The sequence below is a fragment of the Dromaius novaehollandiae genome, chromosome 4 (assembly GCF_036370855.1).
Source record: "Dromaius novaehollandiae isolate bDroNov1 chromosome 4, bDroNov1.hap1, whole genome shotgun sequence".
NCBI classification, from domain to species: Eukaryota; Metazoa; Chordata; class Aves; order Casuariiformes; family Dromaiidae; genus Dromaius; species Dromaius novaehollandiae.
Genome location: NC_088101.1, coordinates 72,565,528 through 72,590,077, shown reverse-complemented (window position 1 = coordinate 72,590,077; position 24,550 = coordinate 72,565,528). Strand labels below are relative to the sequence as shown.

The 24,550-nt window shown below is 34.5% G+C and overlaps 1 protein-coding gene across 4 annotated transcripts in view; it reads right to left on the bottom strand.

Moving 5' to 3' along the window:
* Positions 1-407: 407 nt before the first annotated feature.
* RAB28 (RAB28, member RAS oncogene family) overlaps positions 408-24,550 on the bottom strand; it is a 65,187-nt gene continuing 41,044 nt past the window's right edge. For 2 of the 4 annotated variants that reach the window (XM_026122010.2, XM_026122013.2), the window contains exons 5-7: positions 11,555-11,658; positions 8,562-8,639; positions 4,710-7,829 (exon numbers count right to left, since the gene is read on the bottom strand). In XM_026122010.2, the coding sequence (XP_025977795.1) occupies positions 7,710-7,829; positions 8,562-8,639; positions 11,555-11,658 (302 nt within the window). In that variant the 3' untranslated portion in view covers positions 4,710-7,709. Of the gene's footprint in view, positions 1,095-2,052; positions 2,154-4,709; positions 7,830-8,561; positions 8,640-11,554; positions 11,659-24,550 lie in introns of those variants that run through there. The other 2 variants (XM_026122011.2, XM_026122012.2) reach the window with 2 other exon arrangements.

The following is a 24,550-nucleotide window of genomic DNA, read 5'->3' as shown; positions in this document are numbered from 1 at the left end:
TTAGCTCCCTATTCAGATGTGCCAGGAGAGAACTGAATATCTAAAAGACTTCTAGAAAAAGAGCAGAGGAGAAATGTGTTGACCATAGAGCAGACAGGACTGAGTAGTCAGCTTTTTGTGTCTTGCACTCTGAACTAGAAAGAAAAGAGTACCAGGCCAAAAGTCATTCATTCAGTTAGTTATTAAAAATGACTGATCCTAATTGATCTATCAACAGTTCCTAATGCATGCTGAATATATCATTCAACATTAACAGCCCAAACTGCCAACTGAGGTTCATCCATATTCATGAAGACATATGAGCATATCTACTGCAGGAAGTAGTGCTGATGTGGTAATAAAAATACACAAACGCTAGCATTCTTCAGAGCATCCATGGAGAAAACTTAAGACTCCAAAAAAGTAACTACTTTCGTATTACAGCTTTATTTCAAGCACTGTTTCTTACTGGATACAATTTATACATTTTGCGCTATATATAAATATATATAATAATGGAATGCTTTCCCAATTATCCCTAGATAAAATATATTACTTGCTCAACATTATTCCAACAATAGCTTCTCCACGTTACATTTTGATCAGTGTCAGTTTAGATCACAGGAGGCAGGGGGGAAAAAAGACAAAATGCTTTGGCAAAATACCTTTCAGCAGTGATGTCTTTAAAAGTATTTAAAATGCAGGACTTCTTATCCAACTTAATTCCAGTATCAGTCAAATAGAGAGGAGGAAATGTATAAACACAGTTATACTGCTTTATTGATATATAATTTAAAAGAATATAGATCTTAATTTTCCAAAGTGTGTGGTCTAATCTTTGAAACCTGGCCAGTCAAAAGACTGCCTGCTGCTTTTCAACATACAATGGTGCAACATGTTTTTGGAACCCCTACTTGCATTGCAACGATGGTCACTGTTAAAACAAAGTTCCTGGCAATCCTGGAGCCTGTGTCAAGGTAGGAGGACTGCCAAAGGTATCAATACAGAGAAAAATAATATGGTCATTGAACTGCACACATTGAGCTTCTAGGAGGATTAACGGTTCTTGTCACAGGTTCCTGAATGTAGTTGACAATATCTGCCTTCACCACTCTCTGTTATAAAAGAAAACACAGCAATAATCAGACACAAAACAAAAGCATTCAACAAGTATTTTACTATCATACATGAAAGAAAAAACAAATCAGGAAGAACAGACAATTCAGTTTTCTTCAGCACCTTACAAAAAGTCTTATCAGGCGCTAATTCTTACTCTAAATACCAGTTTATTCATACTAAGCAGCAAGAAGTGACTTAGCAAGTTTTCAGGACAATTTTACAGGGCTAATACAGTAACGGGACTCCTTTGCAAAAGCAATCAATGCATCTTTCTTTCATGAAAATTGTTTTATGTGGAAATAATAATATGGAAATAATAAAACAGTATTTGTTTTGTAAGGACTACTGCATGCATTGTTTATGAATAAATGCCTACACTGTAATTGGAAATTGTAAATCTGTTTTTCCCTCTTTGCACCAACCTCTTCACAGGAAAATAAGGACAGAATTCAAAGCAAATTTCAAAAACAGCCACATTTCAAAAAAGCTTTGTTAGGCAGAAAGACTAAAGAACAATATAAAATGAGCCTCTGCATACTATAAACATTTATTTTCTATTACAGCTCCAGTAAGTGTTACACATTCTATTTACAAAGCATTTGACAGGACGCTTGATCTCTCCTATATGAGGAGAGAGACATAAGATTTTTAACTTTGTGTTCGTTTCCATTTCAGGCAGCTACGTAACATTTTGAATATTCAGCACTGAAAGCCCTTCCTAATGTATTAATGCGTAATATTACAAAGTTTCTATGAACTAACTGGCTATTAGAAATATGTATTATGTAATGGTAAGCTAAGTTCCAAACTAATATGCTATTATTGCTTATAGATATAAAATACATTTTCCAATAGAACTTACTGTCACAGTTACTACTTCATGTAAAAGCAACACACCTTGAGGAAGAAAAAAAACAGAAAACAGAAAAAACAGAAAAACTTTTACATCAATACCTGAATTACTGCATTGAGCAGATTTTGCTCTGGCAGTTGGAAGTGTTGTGACGCTGGTTATCTTCTTCAGGATATCTCACTAGTTCTGCCCTGACAACATGCTGTTATTCATGTATCAACAAAATGGATAGAGAGCAAGGAGAAGAATGCAAAAACAAAAAAGAAGGAAAAAATGGAAAGTCTGATCAGTAGTTGAAAAGAAGGAATGAATGACATAAAATGACTATGCAGAAGCAAAACCAAAGTACATTTCTTTTCAGGTCCTATGCTGAACAAGAAAAACATGCCCAGCTGGAAGCTTCACTATTAGCATCAGAGTTGCTTCTCAAGCTTCTTCAATGGCATGCCTTTTAAAAGCACCAAAGTGAAATATGTCCAACCAATAAAAATGTTGAAGTTCAGACAGGAGAAGGTGCAGGATAAAAACAAAGACAACTCAATGAAAGAAAAGATGACAATGGACTCTTCCTTTATATCTAAGGTAAGTAGACATTGTATTAATGAGCTTCCCATCAACTAATACAATAACTATGTTAAAATGATGCATGCATCTTTCCCATTCCATTACATAACTATTGCATTATAACTACACATACTCTATGTAACAGTTTTATTGTAAGCTTTGATTTTCTTCACCAAAACTTTACTTCATATAAAAACAAAAAAGCCTCCTTTTCCTCATTAAAGACATACAGTACCATTAAAATATGAATATTAATACAGTATTTATGTACAGGGAGAAAAATTCATATAACAATTTGAACAAAGTAACAAAGGAGGTGTGCTATGAAATATGTTTGCAATCTAATCATTTTTCTTAAATACCTTTTACACAACATTTTCAAGATAAAAATGGAGAAATTAAATTCTGTTATTATTTTAAAGGAAACACTAGTAAAATTGATTATATGGCCATACAGACAGTATATGTTAACAATTACTTCTGTAAATAAAACCTCTATGCCAAACAAGCAATAATGATCAAATTGGCTGGTAAAGGATCTGGATTTATTAGCTGCTGATGTACTCTCCTTGAGTTTAATTGATCATGATCAATATTATCTTATCTGGTGGACAACACTCATGATTTACTAGACTCCTGGCCTGATGTTATCAAATGAAAGGTTGCCAAATCCCACGTAAGGCGGTAGATGGAGGTTTAGCATTAAACAGTGTTATCTGACCTCACAGGACCTAGTTTCTTCATACCAATCTTTTGACTAGAGCTGAGGGAAAAAAAAATGCTTGCAATCAGTGGGCAATTAATTGTTCCTCGAAACATTGGTCTAAATCCCATCATGTAAACACAGGGTTAGGTTAGTGACCCATGTTTAGTCACTTTGTAGCAGGAAGCTGACTAACATAAATGACTTGGATTTTCTAAAGGAATTTCAGCTAAATAGGAGAAAAAACACACACCACTGCAATATATCTTTTAACTTTATACTAAATAAAAACTTGGGCATCTTTGTATCAGTCTGGAGGTCAGGCATATCAATGCCAAGGTTCAAACCACTGTCAACAATCAGAAGAAATCCACTTAATAGATGCAGGTGCTCTGAATTCCAAATCTAACATATTTGCCAAACATTTTATTGCACAAAGCTGGCACTCACATACCTTGGTTTACTAAATTGGCATTTAATTAAAGAGAAAACTATATATCCCTTACAAAAATGCTAACTCTTGCCAAAGCCAAGGAACAAAGCTGCACCCCATGCAGTCTTTATACCATGGTTGAAAATAAAAAATATAGAAAGAAAAACATTTGATTAGTAAAGGATCTATTTCCTTAAATTTCAACGGACCCTTGTGATTTAAGAGAGAGAGAGCAATTTGAGGACTGAAAATAAGAAAATTGCAGATTCTGACTTATTTTGGAACTGTTCCACTTCAAAAACATTCTCTACTTTCCAGGCACGCATAAACAGTATTCTATTCCTTTGTTTCACCACAGTTTTGACTAAATAAAGGTTTGATTAACAGTCATCTCAGCACATTAACAGAAAAGATTTAGCAGCTCTAGCTGTGATAGTTTAAAAACTGACCACCCCTAAATGTCTGCTCTAGGTCTCTGCTGGAGATCACTGCTGCCAGAGGAGAGCTGGTGGAATGTAACGTGTACTTGCACCTCATCCGCTTCAGCGCAAAGTCTGGCAACTTCACTTAAAAACAGCTTTCATCAGCCGTTTAAGTTAAGCTGCTGAACTTCACCCTGATGTGGCCAAGGCACATGATCGCCTTCCATTTTCTGATTCTGCTGTGGAAATGATAAATTCCAGCAAGAGGGCAGTAACAAATAGCTTGGCTTGCATTAACATCTTAAACTGCTACAAAACAACGTGTGATAAAGACTTCATTTCCAAGGCTTGTTCTTGCACTTAATTAACAATTAACTTCATTAAGCTGCCGATTAGAAGGGGACCAAGAACCACATCCATCTTGCCACAAGGTTTTCCATAGTTCTGCCAGTTTGACAATGTTTCATGAGTCAAGTCCCACAAATTCATGCGAGTTAAAATAATGCTTGGGTTCCTATTACTTACTTCTAATGACACGTGAATCATTTACAGGATCTTCCCAGTGACCATTACTTTTTTTTTTTTTTTTTTTTTTTTTTTTTAAAACCATGAGAAACATGATCTTCAGGCATAAAATCACAGGTGATGGAAATATTTTTAAAGAGTATTCACAGTATTAGACAACCAGCAATAATGAAGACAGACATAATAAAGTGAAAAGAATAATAAAGAAATCACAGCATTTCCCCATCCATGATTTACACAAATTCAGTATTTCATTTTTATCATTATTTATCACCTAGACTAAATGTGTTACATTTGAAGATATTTGATGTTCTCTGACAAATGTCTTCAAGCAACAACTTTCTCATTTTTCAAAATCAAGAAACCTAATTTTATCCTCATATTACACAAAATATTCAAAATTCAAAGACATAATCCAGGATGCAAGTAGAGCACATTTGTAACACTAAAATATATTTTACTCTTTGTTGAAACATGCAATCCAAGTCAACGCTTGTATGCTTATTGATTTAAGGATGAATCATGTTCACTTCTTTTGTTTTTTTCTCTCCTTTTTCTGTTTCTTTATAATATCTATCTAGATACTTTTATACTCCAATAGCTAGAATATTAAATGCCTAGAAATTTTAACAAACACATTCACATAACTGTTTTACAATGTAAGGAAGCCTAATATCCACTTTGCAGATGGAAGAAAAAAAAAAAGGAAAAAAAGAAAGAAAAAGACACACTAAGTGATCTGTCCCAGACATACAAAAAGTCTGTGGTAAACCAGAAACCAACTCCACATCTCTATGCTCTAGTGTACCACTTTAACTCCCTAACAGTAAAGATCATCTAACACCTCCCTCCCAGCCAAGAGACCAGTTCCACACTTTTGGAATATAGCATCCACATACAACTTCAATTAGGCTTTTCCACTGCAGACTAATAAATACAGATTCCTCTCAAGAAACGTCCTTCTATTCATCTCTCTGACGATATGAAAATTAAAGCTTTCCTTCTCCTATCTTATGCAGAGACTTTCCCTTTACTATATCAAGCAAGGGCTAGGGAATTCAGTTCCATACAACAATGGACATGCAGATACTGCTAACTGACTGAAGCTCCAAAACAATTCCCATTGGTTTCTCACTGATTTAATTTTGGGAAATTCCTACTGCCCACTCAAAATAGTACTCAAAGGGAACAAATGTTATGCCAATAACAAATTCTTGCTTGTTCAGAATAGACTGAAACTATGCTTGATTAGCAGAACCTCGCAAAGACCAGTTGTTGCTTGACAGCTCTCACTCTTCAGCTACATGCCCAATACCCCACCATGTAGAGACTTCTGCTCTACCAGAATGGCAAGACAATGAAGTTTCTGTTCTATCCAACTCCACTAACAGGCCTAGGGTTCTGTTTTGTTTCAAAACCACTACAGCTTGAACTCATATCAACAGTAGTGTGCACGGGCCACAGTCACTATTTAATTTATGCAAATGATCTAGCCATAGGCTATTGCCACCACAATTTGCATAATATTAGCTTTGTCTAATCCATGTATTGCATGTTCCAATGAGCTGGTCAACAAAACTATGAATTGAAATTATAATACTAAGGTAGAAAGAAGTCTGCTTAAAGCTGATACAGATCTGACACAAAGTTATGGGCTCTTGATTCAGTGTTATATACAGGTTCTTATTTAAAGAAGAAGCTTTCTTTAGAAAACTACAAATGTTCCATATAAATGCTGTCCCATTTCTCATATCCTCTTTTTAATTTATTTGTGTATCTATCCAAAACCTTCACCCAAATTATCAGAAGAAAGATTTTTTTCCTCTCACACAACACAGACTGACCTAACATAAGACTGATGTTCCAATGCAAGTTAAACAACCAAAGAAAAATTAAAGAACTCTTTATGTGACGAATTATTTATACATAAGTCATTATGCAGCTCAGAACAATAGATGGAGGGCACCTTAGCAGTGAATGAGCACTGAAAAGACACACACAGTATTTCTCTGCCTACAATTTAAAGTTTTTCAAAGCTCTCTTGCTTTGCTTGTTAGGTATGCACTCTAAGTATATTTCACCATTTTACTGTTTGCAGTACAGTTTTCTATTTGACCACTTCAACACGGACTGTAAACATTACCGTGGTGAAACACTTTCAGAAATTATATATTTATTGTGTGTTTCAAGAAGCAGGAGACCAAGCTGTACATAAGAAATGTTTTGCTTTTTGTAATAAACTTGTTGACTTATTTTGGGGGACTTGTTTAATATTAGTAGCAACTAGCAATTCCAGGATACTAAGCCAACAGCATAGCCACCTTTTGGTTTAACAAGTAAATTTAAAATAACTGTATTGTAGTCTTAAATGTCACGATACAGTAAGGTTTGCCTCAGTAGTGTAATCTTTGTTTTCAGAGGTTTCTGAAACTGGGTTTGTAAAATGCTTTTGGTTTAAACCTAAGCACACAGTCTTCCTGGCAGGAAAATTATTTTTAAAAGCAGGAACAGGGAAGGAGGTAGTATGGGAAAAGAGGTTTTAATCAGAAAACCTCTTGCTTGGTTGCTTATTTGAACAATTAACACATTTCTGTTCTCCTAACATTCACTAAAATAAACTAAGTGCTTTCCAGCTCTGGTAGATACAGGTAAGCAAGTACTCACATTTTAATTAATTTAATAAAGTTACAGTTTAAATTAAAAAAAATACTGAAAACCATTAATTCACTAATTTCACCACTAACTCAACATGGTATAAAACATCGTCACATGCAAAATAGCTCTAATGAGAGCAATTACTGAACAGCATGAAATCTTCTTTAGAAAAGAAAAGGAACAAAACTCTGTTACAGTTTGAAGCAGAACACACAACTGGGTCTTGCCATGTGTTCACAGCAAAATCACATTATATTCACATCTCTAACTCATCACAAATCAATATTAGAGAATGGAGAAGGACCTTCTAGATGACCTTCCCTCCTACTGCTGGGAAATATTCTCCTCTCTCAGCCCTTATTTACAGCAGAGGAAATACCAGAAAATCTCCCAAGATAACACTCATAACGCAAAGAACAAAACAAGAAACACAAGGGCAAAAACTCTGAAACTGCTTTAGGAGGAAATTATTGGGGACTGGAACAGTGAAGGAAAATAATTACAGAAGCCAGGGAGTTGTAATATAGCCAGCCAAACGCACGATTCTTCAGGTCTGCTGCTGTTGAGAATGGGTACCTTGAACCAAAAGAGGATTCATTTCTCATTTGCACCTCACAATAAGACAGGAAATAGCAGTCTTAAAAAGTCACCATTCCCTCCCTGGGGCAGACAGTAACTACTTAGGAAAGACTTGTGTTCTCCTCCTACCTTATACAGACTCTCAATAAAACCTAAAATCAGATCACCCAGTCATAGGATTTGACAGTTAATTCCTAACTGTGTGACTGACAATAGTATTTTTCCCCTAAATGCCTACAATGAACATCAGTTTACAACATTTCCACCCACCGAAGCTCATGCCCTCTATTACTTAAACTTGTAATGCTCTAAAATCAAATTTCTTTATAAATCTGTAAAGAATTTAAAAAGAACAAAATTATCATAAAAAACATTTCTAGTATCAGTGTACAGTAATGTATATTTAAGAGTGTCTTCCATGCTACCTGTATATGCAGATATAGAGAGAAGTTTTAGTATGTAAAAAAATTCTTAGAAATTATTTTTAAACAAATAGCGCTCAAACTACCCTTTTTTCTAATTTGTTGAACATACATATGCTTGTTTCAGCAAGTTTACCATGCTGGATATATGAAGATTATATAAAAATGCTATTATGAAAGGTAATGACTGTCTCCAGGATGACAGATGCAGCTTGCTTTAAAGGAAATTTATTAATATATATATAAAAAGTACTCATTGAAAATTAAGTAAGATATTTAAGAAAAGCATGTATTTGTGAAAAATCACCTGTGATTGTTCCATTTCTGCTTTGTTTAATTTGATGCCAAGGATGTCAGCAGCAATTCTCTGAAAACACAGGAAGACCTATGGAAAAAAATTAAATTGAATTTAAATGATTAAAAACAGACATCCTCAAGGTTTTTACAAATACATCAAACCATTCTTGAACTGTAAACAATGAGATACACAAAATTATGACCTGTACAAAACAGATCTGAAAATAACCTCATCTCATCTGCTACATTCAATTTTGTTTGAAAATGGAGAAAACTCAACAATGGTACAAGGAATGAACAGTATGCTAGATTGTTAGGCAACACTTCTACCTTGCCTCCAGAGACCTAAGTTTAAACAAGCTTTTATACAACCCATCTCTCAAATACTACTCTCAGTGCCATGAAATATGAATACGTGTATTCACTAATGTTTAGCACAAAAACGTTTTTACCCATGTATTGTGCAATAGAGATGCAGGTTTTTGAAATTCAAAACAGAATTGTGCATCAACATCACCAAAACCTCTACTGCAAACAAAAAAAAAAAAAAAAAAAAAAAAAACCAAAAAAAAAAAAAAGAAGATTAGCAATATCACAGCCAAGCAATGATACATTTTTTCTGAAGATTCTTATAGAACATTTTAAGTGTTAGACTGAACAGCAATAGCCAGGAAACAACAACATGTTGTATGGCACGCAGCAGCCTAACAGAGTTGGTCTTTGGCCACAGTTTGACAGATAGCATTGGGTGGCAATGCTATCTTAAATAATTCCTTCATTTCATCTCAACCCAGTCCACCAACCAGACTGTTTAGGCAGCTGCATTTTAAACCAGATTACAGAACACAACAGATCTGAAGGAGGAACTGCTTGAGCTGGTACTGCTGCTGAATACTGCAGTGTAAAGCTACATCTTCTGTCTACACGGTTGTGCAACTGAGCTCAACACATTGCTTTGCATCATGGCAGTAACCATGTCCAAGGAAAAACTTATGCAAGTGCTTTTAGTCATTTGCAATGAAAAGTTTAAAAAAAAAAAAAAAAAGTATCATTCACACTATCTCTTATTACATCTAAAATGGAAGTCAGCAAGTAATTGATGGCATAACCCAAAAACTGCAGTAGCTTCCTAAATCATTTCTCTAACTACTTGGTCCAGTCTTGGTCTATTCTACCAGCATCCACATGGCAAGAAGGGCAGTCCCAAGCAGGCATACTTTTTCCAGATATCTACTTAACCCACACCAGGCTCTCAGGTATACTGAGCTAGATTATCTGCCACGAGGATGTTTTGAACACAAAACCTCAGGCATGAGTTCAGTGCTGTAGTTATGCAGGGGGGTGGACAATAACGTCACTAAGCTACAGTAAGTCTTTCATGAAACTTAACTCTTCTCTAAGGAGACATTTGGGCTTCTTTATGCTACAAAAAATGAGTACTTGCAAATGAACCTGTTGGAAAGATAGGATTTAAACAAAACAAATAAATCTCATCCACCTTAACTGAGTATTTAAGATGCTTCTAGTCTATAACCACAGTAGCAATGGATTGGCCTCTTTCACATCACTGTCTAGGGTAAATACAACTACCCAAACAAATGAGTTCTGGAAGATTTTGAAATGCCAGCATGCAGTAACAGTTAAAGAGTTAATTTAAATCTACACTGAAACTAAAAATGAATTATTGTAAACTATATCTCATATCTTCTTTTGTCAGCAGATATTGAAACAGAAACTATATATACATACACACACGTATATATATGAAATGAGTGCTGCTGTAATTCATGAATCAATTACAAAAACATAATAAAGATTCATTAATCATTTGTAATATTAACTATATAAATCTTTTAAAAGAGCTGCTATTTTGCCTACTAATTCCCCAAAAAAGGCTATCTCTGTGAAAAAGGAATACGTTTTTTATATGCACACTTCACTAAATGAGATACATTTTTCTTCTGTTTATAACATAAAAAGCCAGAATTTTCAAACTTTTAAAGAAAAACCCATGCTGGCAGATTTAACACAACCTGCAAGGACAGACAAGATTCATTGCATTTGTAATGGCAGTGTTCTTAGACCTTTATACAGTAACTAGTATCTTATAAACTTATGCAGTCCATTGCAAAAGTAAATGACCTTTCATTAAAGCTCTTAAAACAACCAGTGATTCCATTTTTGTTACAAAATTATACTTCCACATAGTTGAACATGGTCTTATTATTAAATAATACAAAAAGAAATTATATTGTCATAAAAAACATTAAGGAGGTTTGGTTTTTTGGGTTTTTTTTGTTTTTTGGGTTTTTTTTTTTTAAATCAGGAGTAACAAAGTCATTAAGTATGTGAAAAATATCAAGCAAAACAATACAATGAAATTTAAGTTGCCTGATACAGTCAGCTGAGAAAAAGAATCTTTTCTTCCATGTTCTTTCAATGACAATAAATATCCCAGATTGCTCAGGGGCAAGTGATTGTTCAAAAATGTGCTCTGCAAAGCATTACAAAAGAGCAGCATATTCAAATTTCAATAAACGTGCAGAGGGAGTACCTCTCTTTGCTGAGGACCCACATTAAAAATTTTGATTGCAACAGGGTCTCATCACTTTTTCAACTATTGAGAGTTTATATATTGATGGTCTACAGATGGAACTTCACCTGGGACAAAGGAATACATTTACCTACAGGCTGACAGCAAACAGAGATCCAGCCGGCTCATTTTTTCTCAAGCTGATATACAAGCCAGGCCATTTTCATATTAAAATCAATACCTCAAACTTCAAATCTGATGAGAAGCCACTGTCATTAAAGGACATACATGACATACATACATGCAAAGATCCATTTATCATGCAAGCAGGCAAGCAAAAAGTACCTTTAGCAGTCAAAGTTCTCAATGGTTTGATATGTGCAGTACAAAAAAAAAAAATGTTGCTTCATATTTCAGAGTAACAAGTTTCTAAAAAAAAGAAATCTACAAGGACTAGTTTTCTTACTTACAGAATCGCCTGTCTTGGCTGACACAAAATGGCTACTGAAATTGTTTTCCTGACAAAATCGTTGGTGTTTGTCAACTTTCACTGTGCGCATATGCTCCAAATCAACTAAAAAATAAGAATAAAAAAAGGGGAAATTATTACAATGGAGCCTATTTATTTATATCTTAGAAAATATTCATTGGAAACACATCAGATATAATATTCTTCTTTATATACAGATACAAGCTTCTTTCTTTTTATCATTTGCCAAAAGAAAAATAACCCATTACAATAGATTTTATTTGTAAAACTAAAATGAAATTACAGTTTAAATAGTATGGTCAAATGCAATAAATTTATATCTGAAGTAAAAGACAAATGCCTTTTTAGAGCCACACAAGCAGTTTGCAATGACTTTACTACTAACTACATACAAAATCTGAGACAGAACTACATTCCAAGCGTTCTCTTTGCAAGCATGATATATATTGAATATTCCAGTGTAATCTAAAGACTCTTACAAAATGAAAGTAGAGCTCGCCAAGCATGTCTGGACCTACATATTTTTCTCCAAGTAAAAAAAATGCAAATGAGTTATAAAGAATTTTATTGCAGAATATGGTAGAGCAAAAATATTCATTAAATTAAAGAACCAAGTAAAAACATTGATGTTCAGTTATTTGTACATGGAGTTTTCAATTCCACAACGACATGGCTCACAAAATCGTAAGAAAAGTAAAATGCTCTATTTCAGGAGTCACATGCGTTGTTTTCATTTTTACCATCATACACCTACTGGAAGTAGAGCAAAACTTTCAAACAATATTTTACATTAAAAAGCACTGGTTGCTTACAACCAACTTGGAACTGAAGTTTTGCACGGGTTTTATTGTGTACATTCCAATTTCTCCAAATCTGATGCTAAGGTAACTGGAAACTATATTGAACAGTTTCTCTTTTTATTGCACTACAGTTCCTATAAGGGTGTTGACTCAATGCCGTCAAATTATAAGGCAAATATATTCAGAAGGATTTAAGGACAACTAGGCTCTTTGAGTCAATACAGGAAAAAAAAACTTAAACTGATTTCCTGAGGAAGGGACCCAACTGACTTGTAAAAACTTGTAAATTTGCAAATCTAGTAAGCCTGCATAATAGTGTCATTTGATTATCAGCTGAAAAAATGCTCTCATACTACATAAAAGGCTTTATTTTAAAGTGATATTGGAGGTCTTTAATTTGTAGGCTCTAGAGATTTTCTCTTGGAGATTTTTAGTCTAACAGGGGATTCCTACACCCCATTTATACTGCTTACCTTGGTTAATGTGAAGTTTTTGCCACATATTACTGTTCCTTGCACATCAGTAAGGCCTTGTTTATAAGAACAGGCTTAAAATCATCCAGTTACCACAGGCATTAATTTGTGAAGGACTAAAATACTAAGCTATTAACACTAATGTTTATAGTACAGTTTTTTCCATAAAATTGAGGGTAGAATATATCTCATTTCACAGAAAATAGGAAGAACAAAGATATTTATTAAGATAAATCCCAAAGTTGAGGTTGAAAAAAACCTCATACAGTTAATACAGCAGCTGCTTAACTTTTTTCTCTTAAAAATAACTACCAGAAGAGAGAACCTCTGTCGAAATGCTTTTAAGAATAAAATACAGTATACTGTCTAAGCCATATCATTTTTAACTATTATTTTTAGTCTTCGCATATTAGCTTTAAGTGAAGCCTGAAAATACAATAGTGAGATTACTATCTAGGGAAAAACAAAACATTTCCTTTATTTTTATTTGACAAGATTTTAAAGGAACCTTAACCCCACCTCCAAATTTCATGTCACTCTTTCTTTAGTTTTATCCTAACTTTAAATACCTAACTCTAACTACATTTAAATACACACAGTCATCATAATAACAAAAAAAATGCCATTTATATTGTATCCCCATTAATACCATGACATGCTCATGTAAGTCCGTAAACACAAGCAAAAAATTCTCTCAACCTCTCTTTCCCAAGAAATATAGAATAGAAACGAGAACACTAGAGCATGCTTAAAGGTTGATGAGTTTTAAGGAAGAAAATGCCTCCGTCACGTTGGGAATCATATTCCCAAAGGCTTCCTATTTTCGATTTGTGGAAATATCAAGAATAATACATTGTCAATGGAGCATATATTTACTACAGCAGGGAAATTAAAAGCACATAAGAACCTAAGACCTAATACACTGGAAATGAAAAGTCAAAAGGAAATTGGACTTCTGAATTTTGTCTATTTCTTAGTCCTTCTCCCCACTTACGAGACTATTTCACCTTGTGCCTTCTGAATTATGGGCAGTTGGCTGTGAACTGTACAGTTACTGTTAGGCCAGATAACTGCCAGGTAACTGTCCATGTGCACACTCTCAGCCCACAGTAAATGCAAGGCAATTCATGTTACATTAGCCCTCAATGAAAGAGTGCACAGTTTTAGTACAAGAAAGGGGTTTCAAGCGTTAATAAATATTTAACTATAAAAAGTTGCAGTTTGCACTCAATGAAAGACGACTAAGCTAACTCAAACTACCTTGCATTTGCCACAGGCTAACAGCACAATATAGACAGTTACTGAAGATCAGCTGAAAGACAGTAAATAATTACCCTCCAGTACTTTTTTTTTTTTTTTTTTTGGTCAGCTGGACAGACAAAATTCTTAGCACACCAGGAGATTAACTCTTGTCCAGCTTTTATGTAGATATCACAGCAAAAAGACTTCAAGAAAGCATTTGGAGGAGAAAAATTCTTTTCTAAATAGATGTTTATGAGGAATGCAGGGACTTCATAAAAAAAAAACTTTTAACAGCTGGCAAATGTGGGTTGGTATGATGAATCAATTAACAGCAAGAATAGGTATTTTGGGACAAAGGATGATACTAGGGTGCACATGAGCCATGAAAAGTTTAAAGGCAAAGCAAGTTTGACAGCGATAAAGAAAAGAGAGAATGATACATACAGACTGGTTTTACAAAGCAGGAAAACGATCTTGCAGAATATTTTGAATGACTAGATAAGATTGCATTTACCAAGAATATGGAATTTCAGTAATTAAGATGCAAAATCGTAATTTTGCAAAGTTTTAACTGTGATAATGGGCACGATGGGATGTATCTAACAAAAGTCACAAAGAAAGAATGTGCAAGACTCTGACACAGACTGAACATGAAAATTCAGAGAAAGGCCCAGACTGAAGTTGACATACCAGATGCTGCAACCACCCTACTCATCTGAAGTGAATGCAAAAGACAACAATGGCAGAAGAAAACTGAGGTCTATTTTTATCGAGTAGAATTTAAACTGATGGCTAGACAGCCACAAGGAAATGTCAAAAGGAGGCACAAAGATTTCAGTTTGAAAAAAGAAAGATAACCATTCAAAAAACAATGGAACCCTATAACAGACAAATGTTACAAAGAGGTATTTTGGATAAAGTGCTTAGGTACAAACTCTGCCACCTATATTAATAAAATCATGTACTGCACTCATGAAAAGCTAAAGCAACCACAAAATGTGTGAATTTTACAGAATACTTCTTTGATCTATGATTTCTAAAATTCTGAAAGTCTTTAAAATGCGAGCAACAGGAAGACCAGCTAAAGCAGAAGGAATACAACAGTTAAAATGTAATAGGAATACAATATCATTCTAGACAACACAGGGACCACTTGCCATATCTGCATTAAATGGAGTACTTAAATAAATGACATCAAAATTGAAATCAGGAGAAGCAGAGGGACATCACAAAGATATGGAAAGAGAAATATATCATAGGATTGTTTCTATGATCAGCCTGATGAGGACAGAAAGAGATAGCCCAAAGCCATTCTGAAGTCCCTGTCTAATAAGAGGCATCTGCAACATGTACTGTTGCCATTTTTTCATTTTTATAGATGAAATATGCACCAAAAAGTTTGTGAGACAATACAAAAAAAAAAAACAGAATTGTCAGATATTCTCTCAAACGATCACTCATTGTCTTATTTTTCCTCTTCTGTAGCTTTGTTTCTAGCTTAGTAATCAAGAGCCTAACTTTTCCTTTCTTTATAATCAAACTAAACATCCACCTTTCAGGTTGTCTGGTGTGACGAGTGGTTTCAGTTAAAACTAGCAAGATAAATTGCTTCTCCATAAGTAACAGATCTATATGTGTATATGTACAGGTATCCCATAGAGATACTAGCAAAATCAGAATAGTTGGAATTCAGATGTGACTTCTACCAAGCCAGACACAGGTCCCCGTGCTGATCTCTCCTGCTAGATGAAACTAGCATAGACCAGTGTCCCCTGTGGCAAAAAGAAGTAGGCGAGGCTTACAAAAAGACTGGCTTCTCCTGTCTTTGGAAGCCCCTACCTACAGAGTTCGATACTGATTTGTAGGTGAGACTAAACAGAGATCAAGTGAGGAAAAAAAGAATACAGAATCAGGGAGAGAACCTGTGGCACTCCTGAGAAATCCCACAGATACTCCTTCTAGTAGCAGACTAGCTCCTGAAGATGTGAGGAGAAAAACAGGTAAGAGTAATACTGTAGAATCCATGGAAGGAAAAAGATTTAAATACTATTATAGCCAGCTCTGTGGAGAAAAAGTGCAACTTCAAGGCAGACAGAGACAAAATAATGGTTTTAAGATAGGCCTAGAGAGATCTGATTAAATCACATCTTCAGTTAATTTATATAAACAACATTTCCATCATCTTTCCAAATGCTGCTATATCTCACTCTTATTTGCAGTGAAAAGTCCATAGACAATGCTATGTTAAAATGGAAAAGACAGCACTGTGCTAGACTATACATACGATATGACAGTGAGAAAAATTCTGAGCAAATACTTACAACTCAGTATAAATAATCTATTCTAAATCAAATTGCTATATAACTTTACAGGAGAAATTAAGAGCAAGTCAGTGAAATTTTATTTTATTGACTAGCAGCACAGGAATAGAAAGATACAAGGAAGTGCTACATAAAACACAAATGGGTACTTCAGCACACAGCTGTTGAATAGCTGTTGAGTCTTGATTGAATAATTCTGCTATTTTTGACATGAGACTCAAACTACTAATGGTAAATAAATTAATGCCAAATCTGTTTCTCTTACGCTATTTAGATGTATGCACCATTTTTCTAGGATAGGAAAGGCTTAGAACAAGCCACTTAGCACCACTGTGCAGGGACAAATGATCATTTCCATTCTAATACACCATAAATCTATGGAAAACCAGTAGTCAAGCAGTTTAAATACTAGTCTTGCTCACCCACTTCAATGAAATGAACTAGAACAAATATTATTAGATCACTAGAGTTTGCTTCAAGGAATAAAGCATGGTATCAAATTCCACAGCTGTATCGTCTTAATATAAAGGCAATAATAAAATATGTATTATAAGAGTAATACACCTGGTACAAACAAGCTGGTAAGCATTTTAAAATATACATCACTAGTCAGTCAAATGATGAATGCTCTGTTTTTATAATCAAAATGCCCCAAAATGTGATAAGTTTATTTTGATTCAAAAAAAAAAAAAAGAAATACTGTTACCAAAGCAATAACTGCACATATGTTAAAAACCCAACAGAACAAGAACATCTTTTATGCAGAATGTAAAGGCTGCTACTCGTGCTATTTATCTCCCCTCGCCATAGGGCTGCCCGTCTCTTCTTTCATAACAACACTGGAGAAGAACTCCATGTAAAACTACAGTTTTCAGAAGTAAGAAAACATCCTTTTTTGCATGAATCTTTCTTTCAAGTAATTCTGGGAGAAACACGAATACATAGCTTGTACGGGTACTTCCAGGCAGCTGAAAAAATAGTGACAGTACTTGTTCTAAGTGGCATAAACAGCAGAGTAGCATGCATAATGTATGTTAAGCGAGTGCAAATGTTTAATAGCTTGTTGGTATTTCTCCTGGATCACTGAGATTACACTTGTAAACTATAAGGCACTATACATTCATTTCAGTTGATTACACCAGCGATAACTAACCTAACCCTTTTCTAAACCACATGCATGAAGTGAAACACTAAAGACATAGTCCATAGAGTTTCATTAAAGGGACACCTCTCCACCAAAATCTGATAGTCTTTCACTTTCAAAGTTCGCTATCATAATAACTGAGAGGTAATCTGTCATGAATGGCCAGTTCTCTTGTTTAAGCTAAACTTTTTCTTTTATCAATAATTACAGTGTTTGCCACTAAAATTGGTATTAACACATAAATGAATTTACAACAACCTAGTTTTGTAATTATCATGGATGTTACAACAATTTTATATTTTAATATAATTAAGGCTAGTTTTAAACTTATGAGTAAATATCTATATTTGTGGTAGGGCACAAAAATATATTCTTTTATAGTATGCTGTGAAAAACAAAATATAAATCTTTCCACAAAGTATTTGCAGCTGTTCACACAAGGTATACAATTACATAATGTTTAAGTAATGAGCTATCACGATTAGCCCACACAGACATGACAAGTAAAATGCTTTAATAATTTATTAATTTGATTTACATGTGCTTAAAATTATGTACATACTTTCTCTCCTGAAAATACTCCGGGGTCATAAAAAAGGGGGCTGTACCTGATAATTTCTTTTTCATCCTACTTTTTACTATAATTTCAGATAGAGTTCTTAAGAACAGATCTAGCTCTAGGACCTGAATACCTAGCAGAGCTTAAGCCAATACTGTTACCCGGTATTATCTTCAGACAGTATACAGCGTTCAACATGCAGTTTAATTTCAGAGTGTGAAGGTTCTGCTTCTGCCATGCATAAGCAAAAGTGCATGAAGAAGGGAATAAAAAAGAGCTTTTTCCTAAGATGTGCCCAAATATCCACTATCCCTTAGAGTAAAGCAGAAATCATGATGCATACTGAGGGCAGCATACCGGGCAGCAGGATTTACTGTCCAGTTTATCACATCTAGTCTGTTAAAAGAGCTCTGCCTCATAACACCTCAACAGAGCATAGTTTGGCAAGTCTCACAGCTCTGGCCAAAAAGAACCCCTCTCAGGCCTCTAGTGCCATAAGCAATACTACCCAGTTTTTCTTCTACTTCTGCCGTCACTCCAAAGAAAATAAAACAACAAAAAATTCTAGTTTTTTATTGCCCTGCTTACCAGTAACCTACTGTTTTCCCACTAAGTTAAGGAGCTATTTAATTAAGCCTGAATTTTTAAAGAATATCTGAATGGGTTAGAATTCCAAGCAAGCGCACTCGCATTTTCTAATTGGACACAAAAGTTCTTTTTGTGTAAGTAATAATTTTATCCGATATAGTTTAAGGAGTAACTAGAAATATGCAGAATTAATAATCAATAGTTTAACAACAAATTGCACTGAGTAGTCATTAAATCACTTCTCTGTAGTACTATCAGACTTTGTGTTTTACCTAGCTTTTTAAATATGAGTGGATTTGGTAATTTTAAATTAATATAGCACACACTTTATTTGAAGCTGAATACTCAAGCCTAAATGTCAGAGTGCAAACTGCAATTTTTATAGTTAATTTTTTATTAATACTTTCAATCTTTTTCTCACACTAAAACTGTGTAAGTGCCAAGAAAAGAACACTCTTTCATGGGAAGTCCTGAAAACTATGCCACTACTCTGATTTAAGGAAGCTCGAAACAAAATATAAATATAGTTCCAGTACAGATTTTCTCAGTAATTTTTTTAGGTTATCAAGAAAACATCTAGAGTGTTGATCTGGTTATACTCATGTCAGACAAACTACATGTCACATTAACTACCTCCAGGAAGTTATTCCAAACACAAAATAAACTGTTTATGCCCCTTCTCAGATAGATAGCATGACAGATTGTTATTAGTTGAAGACAGATGAAATACATTAATTTGATTGCAAGCATGTGTTTACTTTCTCACTGTCATGTACACTCTACTGCTGATGCTTCCCTACGAGGATATAGTAACAAATCAAATGTTGTATTAGAAGACTTGCTAAGACGGAGTAATAATAGCTGGTGCTGCTCTTTAAAGAACTATATTTAACATTTCCAGCTACAACAGGAAATTATTGATTTCAGAAAGAAAAAAAAAGATAGCTTAAAAACACCTGTAATTTACACAAAGCATTGCAACACTTCCTCCTCTTTAAGGAATCTAAAGTATCAAAAACGTCAATTATTAAAGAAAAACAAAACTTTCTGAATGCCGAATTTATAACCTGAGCTCTTTCAAAAGCAAGAGACAAATTCTTGCAGGGTAACAGAAAAAGACAAGAAAATCTATGCCTAATATAGGAAACGCAAGGTGAGCAATTTCCAAGTCTCTTCAGCTAAGAACAGACTTGACTGTGAAGTGAGGCTTGCCTGTTTGCATGCATACCACTCTTAAGAGCCTCAATTTATTTGTACAAAGCCTATGTGGAATTCACTTTCCTCTAAAAGAAAAATATACGAAGAGACAAAAGCTATGATGAGCTTCTTGAATAAGTCACACAATAAGATCAGGTTAATGATTTTAGGCTAATAGTTTGTTCTAACACAAGAAAGAGTAAGAAAATACGTATAGCATGACAACTTCTCTTTCATTTGATTTGTATTTATAGAAGTAACTGTAGTCTTTAGAATATATTGCCTACATAAAAACATTCCATATCAAATGAGATTTTCAAGTACGGTTAAATAGATTATAAAAGATAACAGCATTTTTTCCTAAAGTTAGAAAAAAATAGTGGTTCTTGTGCATCTTTAGAAGACATGACGTTAGGCATTTCCAAGATTTAAAATAGGTTTCAGTAAAATAAATAAAAAAAATAAAGCAGACATAGCAAGAAACAAATACCCGATCTCAGCATCTCAGCATACCAGCTGCGGCTAACTATGGAGAACACAGTGTGGCAGGGTTCCTGCCTAACAGCAAGCATGCAGAATGTCTGGTAGACGGCAGTTATTTTCACGAAGATATGTTAGCCTTCACAAATACAAGCAGCATGCATCTTTACATATTTAAGTTCATTTCTTTTGAAGAAAAAAGAAAATATACCCAAGTTTCTTTTAAAAATTAGGATGACACAGATGACTGATTTACACAGCTTGAAGAGATAGTTAAAGAGAATATAAGAATATTTTTTTCTCAGCTAGACATTTCCCATTTTCATTTCTCAGTAAATTCTTGGCAGAAATTCTTGCAACCATTTATCATTTGACTAAACAGACTAAGACTACACTGATAGTTAGAATGTGATCCTTTCTCTTAGACATCTACTCTTCTTATCCCTACCCCTAATCCAGATGTTTGTGGAAACAAAGCGAATGTTCAGAAAAGATGGTATTATCAAAACAAATATACAAACTGAGTTACTTTGTAATATTATCTTGGGTTTAAAACCTCACTGGAACAACTCTCCCTCTTTTTGCTTTTTAAAAAGATATCATCAAGACACAGAGAGCAAGAGAGGGGGATGAAAGCCGTGTGTCAACCCTGTCATTCTCTCCCCACCCGGCAACTCAAGTGACTAAGCACATTAAAGATGCAGCTATACTGCAGACAGCACCATAGCAAAGAGATGACCAAGCTAACTTTAAATGCACTAATCTGAGTACCAGCAGTTTAGGTGCAGCAGCACAGACTTCCACGCAATAAATTTACCACGTATCTCTGTTTCCTGTCTGCAGTGTACGTACGTAAATAAACATTCCCTTATGGTAAGCTTAACCAGTCAAGTGAAGGTGTGAAGGAAAGAGCATGTAATGCTTTTGTGCTTACTGGTATGAAGAATAAACAGCCTAGCTTAAGCTAAAACAGATTAATGCTACTTTCTCTCTCAGAAGCATCATCTACACAGGGCTTTAATGTACTTCAGTTTCACACCTTTGGTTAATCAGTTTTTACTTTCCATATTAGAAATGTGTCCTAAGATTACAAGCTACCCCTGGGAAGACGACAGTTTGTTCACTGTTGCTGTTCATCTAGACAGACAGATTCTTACACGGCCCTTATCACCACAGTTTATAAGCACTTTGCAGTTATTAACAGATCATTTTCTGGATGATTCTTTTCCCAGTAGATTAGGCAAATACTGTCCTTATTTTTACAGATGGAAAAATGAATTATGTATCAAAAGATAAATTAAAAGCCTTGCCTAAGATCACATGAAGTTCTACTGAACCGTGAATTTATCGCTTTATGCACCAAATCATTTGTCGTCTTCTTTAACACTGTGTTCAGGCTTTCTAATCTTGGCGCCAATGAGAATTTTGATGGCAATTAGTTTCACTTCCTTATTAAGTTAAAGCTGTTAATTTGGACTCAAACATCTTTTTAAATAGCTATTTCCTGGAGAGAAGGAGAAACAAGAAAACGGTCGGGACTGAAGAAAATCCCCAGTTGGACTTTTCTTGCTGTATTAGTTCAGTTATAAGGATCACTAAGCAGTCACGGTGATCAGCACAGCACAAGAGCAGCTAGGAAAGACTTACTTTCTAGAACCACATTGAAAAAGCAAAACATATCAATCTTTACTCAACACAAACCATAATCCGGGATACCCAGCAACAATGTGTCCTACAGAGACCAGAATGCTAGTTCTCTCAGGCACACACTAACACACCAGCATTCAGAAAACGAAACGTCTAATGAAATTAGGCATACTACAGCAGTAGCATTAGGGTGACCATATCAGAGAAACGGCAATCCTATTAACTAAGTAACATAACCCAAATACAATAGCACAAAAATGTGTAATAATTATTTTGTAACTCTGAAACTCTAGTTGCAGCATTTCTTCTCACATTCTTAAAAGTTTCTATAAATAGTGAATACAGTATTTCACTTTTTGGATCCACCATTTTTCTCAAGAATAGTAAAAACACACACACACACACACACACAGAGAGAGAGAGAGAGAGAGAGAACAAAAAAGTCTAAAAAGATACTTCATTTCAAATTACCAATGTTTCAACAACATTTTCAGTAAAAAATTTACACTATTTAAAATCTACATTTTCTCTCACAAACATAACACTACTTTTCATAGAGCAGTACATGAAAAGCACAAACTACTATGATGACTGCAATATATATTTTCAAATGTTTCTATGAACTCATCCGGATGAATGAACTTCTATGAGCCTAACTTCAAAAAAATGTATTTCTCTTTAGAATTACAAATTTACACTTTGGTAATAGTTTCTAAACTTTATTATACCAAACTTTAAAGACTGCTCAAGCACTCTGAAATAAAGCTTGCTGACAGACTCTTCTTTAATTCAGCATGAAATTTTATTATCAGAATTACAGAAATCACATAAAAATACCTTAAGGTAGTTAAAAGTACTAGCAGCAAGTTTCTGGATTTCAATAAATAATTTTTTTCACATAATAATTTGCCTCCTTATGATATCAGATCTACCCTATAGGACATAGATTAAAAAAGTGGAAGGAAAAAAAATCTTAATTTCTTATTAATGCAACTATAAGTATTCTTTGTTTTGGTTTAATTTAACTATTTTATAAACTCAGCACAGTGTAAACAAACATAATACAGCACTACAATTACTGACATTCAAAACTGATTTTTTTTAATGTCCTTCAATGCTTTAGTGATGACATAAAGCTGTAATGTACTAAACATTCAGAAGATGGTGCTAGTCCAATATATCTGCAAGCCAATGATGGATCAGCCTCTCTTCATCTCTCTCTCTCCCCCTCTCTAATATTTTCTCCAATTTTGATGCATCTACTACATCATCACTGAATTTATCCATCCCAGGAAAAGATATAGTTACCTTTAGTTAAATACTAAGCAGGAAGCACAATACTAAATTACTTTATCATTCTAAAGTTCAAAGATCTAGTGAATGGACAGCCATGAAGTTCATTATAATTTCATAATCTTAGGGTCTTGGACTCCTACTGCAAATTCATACAGCATTTCTTAGGATCCTAGATTCAGTCATACAAATCTGTCTCCTTTTGCAGTCAATAATAAGAGTTTCTGGTGATGGTTTTAAGAAAAACTGATTTCAGCAAAGCTCAAAAAAATCTCACCTCCCTGTCCTACTCTTGGTTCTTCAGTCCCATCCTCATGCCACAGTGTACTATTCTCCCTTCAAATGCTCATGAAGCCATGCAGTTGATGTGAGCTTAGGGAGCTCAATGAGCTGATCCATGCTAAAAATAACCATTTATGTTTGCAATGTTCTTTTTAACCCAGATCAACTCACCAATCCAATTTCCAGTGTGGCAGTGGTGCCAAGTTCGAGCTGTAAACCAGCCTCACCACAAAACCAACCTATGGTGAAACTACAGCCTCAACAAGCTCAGAAAGGCTGAATTCTTTGTCAACATTCAAAAGGGCTGACAAGTTAAAAAGGTCAGTCTTGCTATTAATACAAAAAACTAAGTCTTTCATGTTATTAAAGGTAGATATTTCCTTATTAAGAGATTAGATACACGCTGTAATTATAGATGTAGCCCAAAATCAAATATCCCCACCCATCCTCCCCCCACAAAAAAGATTGACACATTTGCAATTGTGCCTACACCATAATTAAAATATTCTATGATGTCTTGTAAGCAAGACACAGTTGTATGAGACATTTCTTCAAAAAAAAAAATCCAGACATACTATAATATCAAACAGAAAGCTTTGTCTTTACATAGCAGTTCCTAAAATAGTTCTCTCAAAATAATGCATAGGAATACATTTCAGAGTAATATATTTTATGAAGTCATGGAAATGAACTATTAACATGAACTTCTTCCTATAAAGAGCATTTATAAATCACACTTCCTTATAAGATCTGCTGCAGTATTCTTACAGGCTGCTGCTGCATCCATCTATACAGACTGCTTCCACAGGTATACTTCTGTTGATTTCACACCAAACAACCATATTAAAAATTTGGCTATCCTCTCAAGTGCAATGCTTTCATCCAATACTCTGAATCGCTTTCTCCTAACAGAGCCAACCCAGGTCAGCTCCAGGGCCCTTCTATGCCTC